Below are 14,422 nucleotides of genomic sequence, written 5' to 3' on the forward strand. Positions count from 1 at the left end.
AACAAGGCAAATAAGGTCCATTTTACTTTAAGACTGATGTGTTTCGACTCTTGAATTCCATAAACATTAGTGAAATATAAAATCTCATGCTAAGCACACAGAAGTGCTACAATACTACCTACAAGCTAGCTCGATGTATGGTATCTACTCTCTAAAGTTCGATTGCAATATTTTCTGTCAAGTTCTTCATTACCGGGTATCAAATTATAGATACCTACGAGTACTTGAAATTAACAGGAATTAAAAAGAAACAATTGGTAGTATTCTTGAAGTAGGTAATAAAAGTGGTTATCTGAAAATAAAACACAGATTACTTTTTGATTTCTCTATTTCGGTGTAACAAACATCATTTTATTACATTAATTGAATCTATTAAATTAGCATTCGTTCAGTACAACTAGAGTGTTTACTATGTACACCTACTTTTTTTTTAAAATTACAAGAAATGTACAGTGTCTAAGATTAAGTGGTTCCAAGCATAAATTAACTATTGAGTTCGACACAAATTCTAATAAGTATTGTGAGTGAGTGAATTAAATAAGGTAGTTTCACAGTAGATAGCGCCAAAAATAAACTCTGACTGAGCTAACAGGTTCCTTTTTCATTTGAGGTACGGAACCCTAAAATAGCATACGTTTAGACTTCTCGATTTAGTTTAGAGATAATAAAAGAATGTAGTAAGACTTTAGAACCGAATAAGTACCTATACCATTGTGTAAAATGAACCAGTCTTCATTGCACTATCTTATAAATCATACGTAAATAAAGGGTTTTAAATTTGTAGTCAGTCCATGACTTACTAATATAATTAATGAGCATTTAAATATATATTAATAAATGTATTGTGTTTTCACGCAGTTTTAAAATTATTATGGATGTTCATACAGTCAAAATTCAAGGCAATGGACTTGTTGTTACGGTCGCATATTTTATAGTACCTATTGATTTCTACTTATGAAAAGTATGGAATTAGAGTATTTGACAAGTAAAGAAAAACTCGATTTGATAATATGAAATAGTTATAATTTTTATACTAGTTAGATCAGCCCCCCAATTGTGTAAGAATAACCATTTCATGGCTATCGCAATCGTCAAGAAATTCTGCCCTTTGATTGGTTGAGTCGCTGTTTACATTTTTTCACAGCCAATCAAAGGGCAGAATTCTTGACGATTGCGATAGCCATGAAATGGTTATTCTTACACAATTGGGGGGCTGGAATGTTTAGAAATAGCATCGGTAGACTAAAGAATATCTATTTAATTTAAATATCTATTTTTTAATTTCTGTCATTATATGATTCCAATGTATTATGGTAAAATTTAATCATCGAATTACAATTTTTTCCAAGAGAAATGTTTTTCTTATTAATTACATAAAAGATTGCAATTATTTCTATGTGTACAATTTAGAATGTCAAATACCCTAAAAGTGCTTACCGAATAAGAGGGCTTGTTCACTAGTCTGATTTAACATAGTTGCAGTAGTACTACTTCAACACTAAACAAAAATATTTTCTCGAAGTCGAATCGAACCAGTGCACAAGCACTATTATAGACCTGCTTATTTTACAATATCGTCATTTTGGATTTTACTTAATTTCATAAAAAGCAGTTAAATCTTATTAAATTATACTAACAATTTATGTGGATGTTTTTCATTATTTTATTTATCTGTGAGTCCAATTTGAAAAATTTAATCTTATGTCACTTAAAGTACAAACTTTAATTTCGATTAATTACCATTATTTCTAATTGACATTTGTGGCATATCGTATAGCACAATTTAGGTGTGACTACCTATATATAAAAAAAGAAAACAACAACATCATTCAGCAATATAAATAATTTAAATCATTATTGGTAGGTAATTTCTTACTTTAAAAATACTTCCCTGAGGTTTTTGTTTGACAAAAATGCTAATTGAAATACGATTTTCCTTACAATATTTCATCAAATTCACGTTCAATGTTCATAGATCGATAGTTATCTATCATCTATCACAATGATTTTAGTAGAAAATATGTACACTCCTTCAACATCACAACTGTACATACTCTATTTACTATTTTATTATCACTAAGTTACACATAAACAGTCATCACTATAGTATAGCCGATTAGATATTAGTCTTTAGTTTAGACGAACATAATATTTTTCCACTAAGACACACGAACTACCGTGCAACACGATTTGGAGTCACAATACGCAGCACACGATACAATCCTGCTGTCTTTCGTATATTAAACGTATGAATAACGATTCCAGCAATGACAAGGAGATTTATTAATTTCTTTGTCATTGCACGAGTCATGTGGTACGTTCTCATCAAGTTTATACCTTGTTTGTGACAGTGGCTATATCTCATAACAATAGCGACACACAGACGATCCCCAAAAATATGTTCAAAACGTACGTTGTGATGTGTTTTGTCATTGCCTGAGTATAAATATTATATTGTAGTCGTTTTTGTCGTGTCGTGCGGTGGTCCATGGAAAAACTTCTTTATAATTTATAAATAGAGTCGCACTTGAAACAATTTTATTAAATGTGCAAGTGTTGTTTTTGTTAAATAAAAAAGATAACATTCACTCAAAAGACCTTGCTGCCAAGTGCCAACATTATAAGCGAAACTTTTTCTTCAAGTACCTATATCCAAGAGAATAATAAAGAAGTAATTAACTTGGAGTTGGAACGTTGTGGCTGGCGCATGCAGTCGTTGCCTAGTGTGAAACTGGCAAACTTTTGTTACCTACATACTATGGTATGTAGTATACATACCTAAAACGGGGAATGTGTATTATACAATCAGTTTTTATACGAAATAAAAATATTATCACCACTTCATTTGAAATTTACTAACATAAATTGACTGACGGTTGGTTTTCCAACCGCGATGATAACGCAAAATTAATAGAAATATTTGTTATGTTTCGTCTGGTGGGAGGCTAGTTACCAGTTACCACCCTACTTGCAAAGCCGTACCACCAAGCAATTTAGCGTTCCGGCACGATGCCGTGTAGAAACCGATTAGGGATTTGGTTTTCGTAAAAGCCATGCCCCTTATCAAGTTAGTTCGCTTCCATCTTAGACTACATCATCACTTACCACCAGGTAAAATCGCAATCAAGGGCTAACTTGTAGTAGAATTTTTAAAAAAACACAGTCGATGTAGTCGCAAAATCGTCGATCACTGATAGATACTAAAATCGTATCTAGTACGGTCCTAAGCGCTACGATGCCACAGACAGACAGACGAAACGATCAAACATAAACCACCACATTGTTTGCCTAAAATGAGTTTTCACGAAACCAAAACATTGCCAGCACTTTATAAAATACCTTGTACCTTCCCGAAGTCCACAAAGTAAAGAGAATAATAAAGAAGGCATTAACTCAAGGTGGGACGAGGTGAATGAGGCCAAGCTAACCGAGTAATTGTTGCGGGTACCTGCACTGTAAAGCCTACAATGTCGAACGAATACAAAGGTTGTTTCTTTGGGTTCTTTAAAGAAAATGTTACTTTTAAAACCTCTTATTTAATAAAAGTCACGGTCATTTTATAACAAAATATTTCGACGCCAAAAATCCGCTAAGTAAAGAGAATAATAGATAAGTAGTAACGATGTGCTCAGGGCGGGAAGCCTTGGCCGAGGCGGCGGGCACGGGCGTGGGCGGGCCTAGACGATTGTTGGCTCGCACCACTTGCGACCTCCAGCGGATGGTGTAAAGCGGCTGCTGACGAGATAGTGCAACTAATCTGTAAGAGAAATTCTTGCTTCAAACAAGTTGGATAAAATATTATAGCCATACTAGCTGATGCCCGCGCCTTCGCCCGCGTCAATTTTAGCTTTTTAAAAAGAAGAAGAAGGAAAAAATAGCCTATGTCATTTTCCAGGTCTTTAGCTATATCCATGCAAAAAATCACGTCGATTTGTTACTCCGTTGCGGCGTGACTGACGGACAAACCAACAAACAAACACACTTTCGCCTTTATGATATGGATGCCTTTATAAAGTTAACACAAGATTTAAAAGGATAGGTGGCGAGAAAAGAGAATGAAATTAAAGTAAGTAAAAAAAATTAAACTTTACTTATTTTTAGGTGCCTCATTCCTTATTTCTACAAAAAGATACAAATATAAATGTATGGTGTGGTTTCATGAAAACCCTCTTATATGTACACATCCACAAAATAGGATTCACGCAGCGACAGTAACACTTTGTCCTTTGCAAATAGTAATCCGGATTTTTTCCCGGGTATTGAAAATATCTACCTTTGAGCATTATGTAAAGAATGTAACAGACAAAATTCCCAATTCATCGACAAAGGTATGTTTTCACACATCGTTATTCAGGATTTACGGGTAGATGTCGTTACGGAAACTCGCCACGTACCCGCTTACGGGTTCCATCTAATATGTACAAAGAAAAAGATCTTTGCGCCGAGAAAATACTCCTCTTTAAAAGCATGTGCTTTTACGGATTTATTAAGGTTAGATGGGGTATTTTAGGGACGGCCATTCTTAAATAGTTTCCCAAATAAGCGGTACAAACATTTCTTCCTAGCCAAAATACCGTGCTGTACACCATTAAAAGCTCTTACGAAAATGCGATTCACTAAAAAAAATACATTGTATGCATTCAATTTTAAAAGGTCTGGCGCGGTTTCGGCTTTTGATATAGTTACCAAAGAGGATTAAAATTCAAGCGTGAAATATTTCGTGCTGTGGAAATTTTTGAAAAGTAATACAAATTCGTTCCGAATATCCATACGATAATAAAAATAAACGTACCTTATAACTACTGTGTTAAGTCTCCACGGCAAAGTAAACGTATGGTTCTTCTGTCGAGCACAGAAGGTATAAAGCAGATCGCCGGCGGAAGCAGCCAGCCCGCCATCGCTGTGTGCACCCATTCCGGACCATTCGTGAAGCGTAATATTCCAAGAGCTGCACGACTTATCCTAAGGAATAATGAAACGCAATTTTGAATATTCGCTTTACAATATGAAATTTATTCGGAAGTTTTATGTAATAACCGAGCATTGGGCGCGCTTTCGAAAAGAGATTCAATACCTTTAATACTAACTTCCGTCTAAAGTTTTAATCTCGTTTAAGTTCGAAGGGGTTATGTGGGGTTATGATACTTATAGATAGTATCTCTTTAAGCTATGATGGATTGTCTAGATTACCTGTTCGGAAGAAATATCTATGTACAGCTGCCGTTCAACATTCGAATCCAGGACCCAGGTGCATTGTTGATAGAAAAATTCATTCAAACTGCCAGTTACGGTCACATTTCTTGATGTTATTTCTCCTAAGGAAAGAAAAACAACAATATTTGTAAAAATTGTCTGTACGAAACCCAACCACTATTCTCCACAGAATCTCGTAGCCGCATAAAAATAATCTATAGGTACTAATATTATAAAGAGGTAAAGTTTGTGAAAATCTCAGGAACTACTGAACCAACGTTAAAAATTATTTCACCAGTAGAAAGCTACATTATTCCTGAGTAACAAAGGCTATATTTTATTTTCAAAGAAAATGTATTAAGCTACCCGTGCGAAGCCGGGACGGATCCCTAGTATGGAAGGTAAAGATTAGAAAACTAACCATTACGTAGCTTCGAAAGTCTACGAAAGATTTGATAATATTGTAACGACGCGCGACGCGGTGCCAACTAATAAAACTTAAGTTTGAAAAATGAAAATTTTCCTATTCAAAACGATTTCAAAATATGAGTAACACCAGTAACACCTGCTCTCGAGTACGAAGCAGCAGTTTCAGAGCAGAAAATTAAAATTCAAAACAAAAATCATGACATTTTTAGACACAACGCAATTGGAGCATTACGATCTCTTTCAAGGTTTTTAATTTCAACCCAAAAGCGGCGTGAAACTGGGTAGCGCGTAATTTTCTCGGACACGCTCTTGACTAACGGGAACAATATCCAACGCGTTTTAACAAACGTTCGCGGCGCTTCGGGAATTTCAGATTGGAGTGTTTGTTTTCCCTTTACACGATTGGGGATCTTTGGAGTTCATTTTAGAAGAGATGCCAATTTTACGAGTATATTGCTATGGCCTGAACGATATTGCCACATTATCTGGGATTTATAATGCGTCTTTGCTTTAACCATATCTCTTATCGGATAACAGGGGCGAAAAAAGATTATAGTCCCTATCTGCCAAAATCTACAAATATTTAAAATATAAGTTCACCTGATTGGTTCGCTCGTTCGCTATTAGCAACAATGTATTGTTGCAACAAGAATCGCACAAATTCAGCCAATCACAACAATTGAGATAATGATTGATGCAGGTTTTACGAAATCAACCTACTGGCTCAGTACTCAGTAGCTATCGGGTGACGCTAAAGGACATCGTCCACGGTGGCTTTTTGGAGTGATAAAACCGCGTGTAGTGTATCTTGAATGTGATTCTAAATCGCAACTGTAGTGGTACAGAATAGTGGGCAAAAGTACACGGGCTAATGTATTGCTTCTATATCGTGACATTTTTGCAGCTGTATCACTGCAAGAGGTCACGGTGGGCGATCCCCTTTAGTCTCTATGAAGAGACTGTATAGAAATAGAAATATTTCAATTTTTTTAAAACTTATACAATTCCTTTTAAAACGTCAATTAAATATTCCACTGATTCGAAGTGCCCTTCTTACCGAGAAGAATCGGCAAATAATTGATTTTTTCAAAATATGTTCGTTTGCTGGAGCGTGCTGCGCGTTAAATCTACGCATTTTTATCATTTGCTTTCTTTCAATAAGAATTATATAAAGTGACCTAGTAGTGTGACGTCTATTAGTAAGTAATAAACTTGCTAAATCTTAATATATGTATAAAATACAAAAAAATATTTCTACCTAAGCACGTCCGAGACTTTGAAATTCGACCGATGTGCCCCAAACCAGTTTCATTAGCAATACAATAATGCAAAGATGGTTTTTAGCGTAGTAACACACGCCGGGTATTCGCTTTTTTTATTGTTCGCAGAATATTCAGTCAAGCACATTAAAATAAACAGACCGCCATCGCCATTTCCAGAAAACTGTAGAAGCTTAGCGTGGGTGAAAAACTGTTTATTTTCTAGTAATATAAATAAATAAAGGCAGTATTAACCACACAAGTAGATATTATATAGACCAGAGGGGAAGCTTCATACTAGCGGCTGGCTGTAGGGTCACTCACTCATAGCGCAGCTCACGCACACCACGACGTGGCACGGACGCTCCGTTGCTGCCGTTTGCCATCGAACTGGGCGCAAACGGAGCGTCCGAGGCACGTCGTGGTGTGCGTGAGCTAGTGTGAAGCTTCCCCTCTGGTCTATAATATATACTCGTGAGTCGTGTGGTATTAACTTACCAGAGTGCGTCGTGTAAGTGCGCTGTCCGCACATCGCGTCGTCGTTAAAGCTGTATGCGGCTGCATAATCAAATCCTCGACTTGCGTACGTGTAGTGCGCTACAGAGTACTCCAACCGCAGGCTAGTCCAACTCCGGACTACCACAGGCAGCCAAGCAGCCTAATAGGCAAGAAAATATCTAGTCTCATTAAATATTCCACGCTTGCTTTTGCTCCGCGCGAATTGAGATTTTAAAAACCCTGTGGTATTTTTTTGATTTTTCGGGATACAAAGTAGTTCTTCAGGTTGCAAGCTATCTCTGTACCAAGTAGATGTAATACTTCATGAGAAAGATCCTAAAGTCAAAGCTGTTATTTAAAAAAAAATCTAATATCTTTCGTCGTAGGTACCTACTTCATCGTTGAAAAATTTAAAATTCTTTATGTAGACCAAACTGTAACGTTTATTGTTATTTGTCAAGGTGCGTATAACGCGTAAAATTAAACTTCTCACGCCCCATTTTAACTTTTTGTGTCACATGTCAAAACTATGATTTTAGTCTTTATTTTACAGGTGAACCGTGCTTTTGACATGTTAAACACAAAAAACCGGCCAAGTGCGAGTCAGGCTCGCGCAATGAGGGTTCCGTACTACAGTCTTATTTTTTCGACATTTTGCACGATAATTCAAAAACTATGATGCATAAAAATAAATAAAAATCTGTTTTAGAATGTACAGGTGAAGACCTTTCATATGATACCCCACTTGATATAGTCACTCACTTCGAAAGTTGAAAATACTAATTATTAGTTCATGACCACAATTTAATTTTTTTTTGTGTGATCTAACCCTAAATTCACGGTTTTTAGATTTTTCCCCAAATGTCGGCTATAAGATCTACCTACCTGCCAAATTTCATGATTCTAGGTCAACAGGAAGTACCCTGTAGGTTTCTTGACAGACAGACGGACAGACAGACAGACAGACAGACAAGTGATCCTACAAGGGTTCCGTTTTTCCTTTTAAGGTACACGCCATACATTTATAGGACACGCCACGGTCTTACGCCGCTTGAAGTGGTCTGAATACGCGTTATATTTATACAAATACACAAATCATGGATGTACGAAGTAATAATAAAATTCGGATACAAATCTAATTTACTTCGTAGAGAGCATGCTTGTCATTCTCCGTTAGAGGTACTTATATACCTATTTGAAGTTTTGGGTACACACACATCATTTTATTATTCTGTGTTCTTATATAAACCGATCAGTATGGAATTACTTTCATAATAATAAGACCCCGGATATTTTGGGGAACCAATACCGCGCACCGATAACTTAATAACTTGATTTTTTGCATAGTTATAATAAAGAGAGAGGGACGGACCGTTACGTATTCCTTTGGGAAAAGCAAATATTAGCTTTAAGAACATAAAAATGTCGGTGAAGCTTTTGGGTTACAATTTCTGTATGAAACTATCCTGTACGTAAGTTTACGTTTGGCTCGAATATTCGATCGAGGGACGTGTCAATCGACTGCGATTATTAAGCAACGTTGACTCAAGTCGGTAACTGGATAGGTGGCCGACTTAATTATTCTGTGGCCTCTCAAATCTGTGTTTCAATAACTAAGCAGTCGCTATAATTACCTATTAAGATGATGATAATTAAAGGTCGAAAAAGACGTACTTACTCGTAATATTGTTCAGTTATACCTAACGTTCGAAACATTAATTGTATTTTCAACGTTTTACTTTTGATCGAGTTCTCCAATTAGGTTGAGTAAATTTTGTTATCAGTTAATTGCTATTTCGGGTCACGTCTTGAAATTGATGTTGAAGAAAATCGAAGTGAAGTAGAGCATGAAATATAGATAATTTAGGTACGTTAGCTAAAGGTGAAAGGCAATATGCCTACAAATTGACTTCAATTATTATTATGTCAATTAATCAATTATTGTCATGTCAAAAGTACGATTTTAGTCCTTATTTAAAAGGTGGATCGGTGGATCGTATTTTTGACAAGACAGTTGGCCCATAGAGTTAAAATGGTGCATGAAAAGTCATTTTGTACGGACTATAATAGCTTTGATGACAAATGGCTTCATAAGATAGATTTTCATTTAATGCTCCTAAATGTTTCCAAATCTAACTCAAATTATGCGCGAAATTCTATAATTCCACGCTTGGTACGTACTTATAACAATCAGTTCGCTGAGTTTGACTTATTTTACCTATCAAACAATAAATTTAAAAAGGAATTAAGAAAGAATTAAGAATTGTCTTTCAGTGGGTTACAAGTGATGGAGAGAGCCCTGGATGCTTATCTATCAAACTGATTCTATATCTATAAGTTAAAACTACAATAGTTGACTTATATTATCAAAAATTCTCTTCATTCAATGGATCGTAGTTCAACTGGGTCGAGTTTATGTACAAGTGAGTTAATTAATATGTAACAGTTTACGACCGGTATCAACGCATCGAATCCAACAACCGATGTTTATGTGACAGTCTTAATATAGATAAGACGCTACATAATACGAGTATTTTTCAGTAAATTTGTTATCAAGTAAAACCTTTGCAATCCAGCGGATCACGCTTATACGACCGTTCGAGTGACTGAGTCAAGTTTACACAAGAGAGATAATATGAAACACTTTACGACTGGTATTAAGTCACTGAACCCGGTAACCCAAGTTTACGGGCAATGTTACTTAGCACATGTAATATGGATAAGACTGGAAACATGGAAAATTATTTGGCGATAAATTTACTGTTATGTAAAGACCCTTAAGGTGCTTTTCCACGGATTACGTACTTTACGACAAGACAAAATTTAATAATTAAATGGCTGTGACACAACCAGCAAATAAACTTTATCTGATGAATAAATTTGTCTTTTTGATCAACACAAAGATTAACAAAACGTTTTTATTTGTCAAATAAATTTTATTGGCGATTGTGATTTGTGAAACAGGCCCTTAGCGCTACACATTTCTATGAATCATTTAAGTACTATGCAACATGGCGTATGCGGCCGACTATTTGGCTGTCATCGGTCCCACTATGTTGTGATAATTTTTTTGCAGTGATATTGCATTAGATTTATATTACTTATAGTTAACATATAAGAAACAAGTATTAAGCTGCTATCTATAGTTTTTACATTTCATGAAGACGAGTGGCTCTCGCTTGTGTTTACGTCGTATCGGTATAAGTAAGGTACACTATATGTGTGCGTTTGCAAGTGCTTGCTCGCGACTGATTGGTCCGACATGCACGCACACTTGCAATGTCCATGTAAACGACGTAACCACAAGCAAACTTCACTCGTCTTCGTGAATTGCAAGAACTGTTACGATGCACCGACTGATTTACGAAACAATTTTTGCAATTCAGTCGCATGCCACCTGGGGACTGAACTCGCAGAAAAACGTACGAACAGCAGTTTGCAATTTGGTTCATATCGTGACCGCAAATTGTGTCGTGTGGTGGTCCGTGAAAGAACACCCTTACGGTCGGGCGACTGCTCGCGCTTTATTGCTATTACATACTTAATGGTAACCCTCTTACTTAATTATGCGGATCGCACCGCGACCCGGACGCCAGTCGAAGAAGGGTTGCCTCATCCTCGTGTTGGCGTTAACTCGAATAACACGATCAATTTATTACTGACTTTCACTCGTACATGAAATATCGTGTAGCTTACGAAAGGTCTTCACGGCTTGTAGGATAGTTTAGCGAGGGCAGCTGTAAGGGACGTGAACTAGGGATACGGAGTTATACAACTCTCTATGATCATCGTGTCTACCGATAAACATACTTTATTGATGGACATAGGTCTCCTGTAGGGATTTTCACACTCAGGTTTATTTTCATGGTCATAATCCATACAAAGTAAATTCTCATAGAAATAATAAAACACATAGTAGACAAAAGATTCCAGGTACATGAGGTACATCATAAATGTTTTGTTCGAATCACCAAGACAACGATGTCTGATTGAGTTGAAATTTTGCAGATACATGTGGTTTGGACGAGTATAGGTGATTATGGTAGATACCATTAAACTTCTCTGATAATGGAGTTGGAGATAGACATTGTAACTTTCTGATATAATATTATAATATGATAGGATTATCTAATTTGGACTCATTTGCATTGTTTTCATTACTGTATCTACTAATGAAAGCAAAAGTGTGCTTTCTTAAAAGTACACTGACTCGTGTCAGTGTACTTTTACAGTGTATACCTAAGTGTATAAGTGTACAGTGTATAACATACCTACAATAAAACACACTGACATGAGCCTGATTATGGAGTTGAAAGGTGGACATTGGAACTCACTATCATATGGCATATAGCAGGATAGTCGGTTTTGGCTATAGATAGGTATATCTATTTACATATATTTCCCATACATAAGTTAATTTTAGTACCTACTTATACATTAAAAATGTTTTGACTGTAATTTTTTTAAACTGTTAACTTATTTTATGAGTGAGTTACTAAGATTCGGCGACTGCACCGGTCCCACCCTTTCACCATTTCAATTTACTTTTTTCGGTTGCGACACACCACGTTACTAGGTTATTTGCACTTTACCTGAAAATCCCCACAGAGGCAGGACAAATGGGTGCCGTCCCCAGCTACAAGAGCCACGTGGTCGTGGTACTGCAGAGGAGTGGCCGCGCGGCACTCGCAGCCCGCGTCGCCGCAAGCAGTCCGACAACCGCCCGCGCCTGTTGCCACGCTTCCGGGTTGTTCTGCACTCCACATACGATCCAGGCGCTGAATCTAAGGAATTTAGTCTACTCGTTTATGATTTCAAGCTCATAGAAGAAGATTATATTCTCTTATGAAGTTTTGCTCTTTCTGAATTATTGTGATGCCTCAAACTATATCTGCCGAACAAGTATCGGTCTATAAGGTGAGGTCTTATAATCGAAAGTCAAAAAGCGAACACATATTAAAAAAACTATTCACTTGAATAATTACCTCAATAGTAACGCTTTGATTAGAAGCAGGTATAAACCGATGCGTGCACATAAGCCTTTCCTCGATATTCCAAAATATGTGATGGTGTGAAGGAGCGGAAACTCCTCCGTGAGCAGGAGATGCTAAGCCGTAGTGAGTGGACGCACATGTAGCATCCGGTGACGCTGTGCCTTCGTGCTGTTCTGTACCGAAAAACAAAAATCTGAATGTCAGATTAAATTCTACGCCTTGTTTATATTCTGGCTTTGTTTAATAAAAGTGCGGTGAAAGCATTTATATTACGAATCTTAGAAATTAGGAATTGAACTTGGCATCATATCCCTCAACAGCAACGTAAAAGATTTTACATGTTGATTTACCTAATTGTTTATTAAACTACACCACCAAATAAATTTAAAAAAACATGACTCACTCACTGACTCAATCATCAATGCCCGGCCCAAACTCTTGGACCTAGAAGGCTAAAAATTTGCTCAGATAATCCCTTTATAGTATAGACAAGAAATATGGCTAGATTTTGTGAAATTCTCACGAGAGCGATGCTGCGGTCGCTTCTCAGTAATAAGTACAGATAAACCTGTGTTCCATTTGTACATTGAAATTGTTTGGAGCATTTTTTAGTTTCTTACCATCGTGAAAAGCGAACGCTCCATCTACAAACTCTTCTTCATCAACGCTTTGTGATGTTGCTCTCCTCACTAATATCGTCAAGTTTGACCCCTTCGACGTAACTGCTTGACGAAATAGGAATCTTCCAGAAGGGTCCCTTGCTTCTCTTACAGATGGGCCACACACACGTAGCAGAGCTCTGTCTCCTCTTTCAAATCTATCTCCTCTCTCTCCTCTTGCACCAAATTCATGAAGTCCTTCTAAGATCTCAATATGAGATCTACAACTTTGTAACCTACAAAAAAATTCAATTATACCGCAAAATCATCATTCTATGAATGATGACTTCAAGATATTACCTATATTGATTCTTGGGCTTTCCCACAATCACTACCTACCATCTTGCGATGACTGATGGTTGCATAACACATCTCTGGTTTATCAACCATTCGCCACTCATGATTGACGGATCTACCTCATACAGAAGCAAAACTTATTGTCTAATGGACGACAGAAAAGCAAACATACCTTAAATTATAATTAAATAGTGACACTTGGACCACATCCGTCGGAATTCCAACTAAATGTATAACACATTGCGATCGCCACGCTGTGGTCCTGGTATCGAAATGCCCCGAGCGGATTCCGCCCGCGCCATAACCCCGTACTGTGGCTCCGCATCCAATATGGTCTCCTGTATTGGTCGATATCTCATTGGATGCTGCATCGTTTTCTGCGAGAATATTTCTCTCCCCTTTAATGACAGAGGCAACAGAGGTAAGTTAGTGTTTTGTTGTGTAAATACAGTACAGGGTCTGGTGATTTATTTGACTGTTGAAAGTTAGAAATGGTCAGGCTTGTCATTAGAGATATTTTTTGGTACAAGCTCGTGTTCAATAAAAACCAATTATGAGGTCTTCTAAGTTGAAGCGAGCTTGCCTAGAAGATCCTTATTTACCCTTGCTTTGAAGGTATATAGATTATACGTGGCAGGAAACAGGGACGCCGCCCCGGAAGAGCATTCTACATCTTAGCGGTTCGTATCAGAAACGTTGAGCATTAACATTTCGGGTGAGTAGATTGGATGCCACATAAGGATGCTAACGGTTTCTCAATGTTCTGTGGTATATTTAATGATGAAAATGGCACAAGATTCAAACCTAAAAATAAAAGTTTTACCATGTGTTAAATGTGTAAGCGCCGCAAGAGGAGGTGATGCTGCTACTGTTGGCGGTGGTCCACTTGTGTCTATTTTCTCCAAGAATTCCAGCTTTGCAATGAATCCGTTGTAGTCATAAGGTGGAATAAGCGGTCCAGAACTAGATAAAGAAATAAAACCTCTATTTCTTAAACTCGTCCAAATACATTACATTATTAACATTGAAGTCTGTCATTACCTTGATTAAATTTTCGTATGTTAGCTAGTTTATTTTTAGGTTCAGAAAATAA

The 14,422-nt window shown here is 36.8% G+C and overlaps 1 protein-coding gene across 2 annotated transcripts in view; it reads right to left on the reverse strand.

Annotated features, from left to right (window-relative positions):
* Window positions 1–314: 314 nt before the first annotated feature.
* LOC117987336 (uncharacterized) overlaps window positions 315–14,422 on the reverse strand; it is a 53,819-nt gene continuing 39,711 nt past the window's right edge. Inside the window, exons 9-17 of one of the 2 annotated variants that reach the window (XM_069503043.1) lie at window positions 14,153–14,292; window positions 13,502–13,706; window positions 12,994–13,268; window positions 12,365–12,546; window positions 11,972–12,163; window positions 7,380–7,539; window positions 5,191–5,315; window positions 4,793–4,962; window positions 315–3,757 (exon numbers count right to left, since the gene is read on the reverse strand). In XM_069503043.1, the coding sequence (XP_069359144.1) occupies window positions 3,553–3,757; window positions 4,793–4,962; window positions 5,191–5,315; window positions 7,380–7,539; window positions 11,972–12,163; window positions 12,365–12,546; window positions 12,994–13,268; window positions 13,502–13,706; window positions 14,153–14,292 (1,654 nt within the window). In that variant the 3' untranslated portion in view covers window positions 315–3,552. Of the gene's footprint in view, window positions 3,758–4,792; window positions 4,963–5,190; window positions 5,316–7,379; window positions 7,540–11,971; window positions 12,164–12,364; window positions 12,547–12,993; window positions 13,269–13,501; window positions 13,728–14,152; window positions 14,293–14,422 lie in introns of both variants that reach the window. The other variant, XM_069503040.1, reaches the window with a different exon arrangement.

The sequence above is a fragment of the Maniola hyperantus genome, chromosome 2 (assembly GCF_902806685.2).
Source record: "Maniola hyperantus chromosome 2, iAphHyp1.2, whole genome shotgun sequence".
Taxonomy (NCBI): domain Eukaryota; kingdom Metazoa; phylum Arthropoda; class Insecta; order Lepidoptera; family Nymphalidae; genus Maniola; species Maniola hyperantus.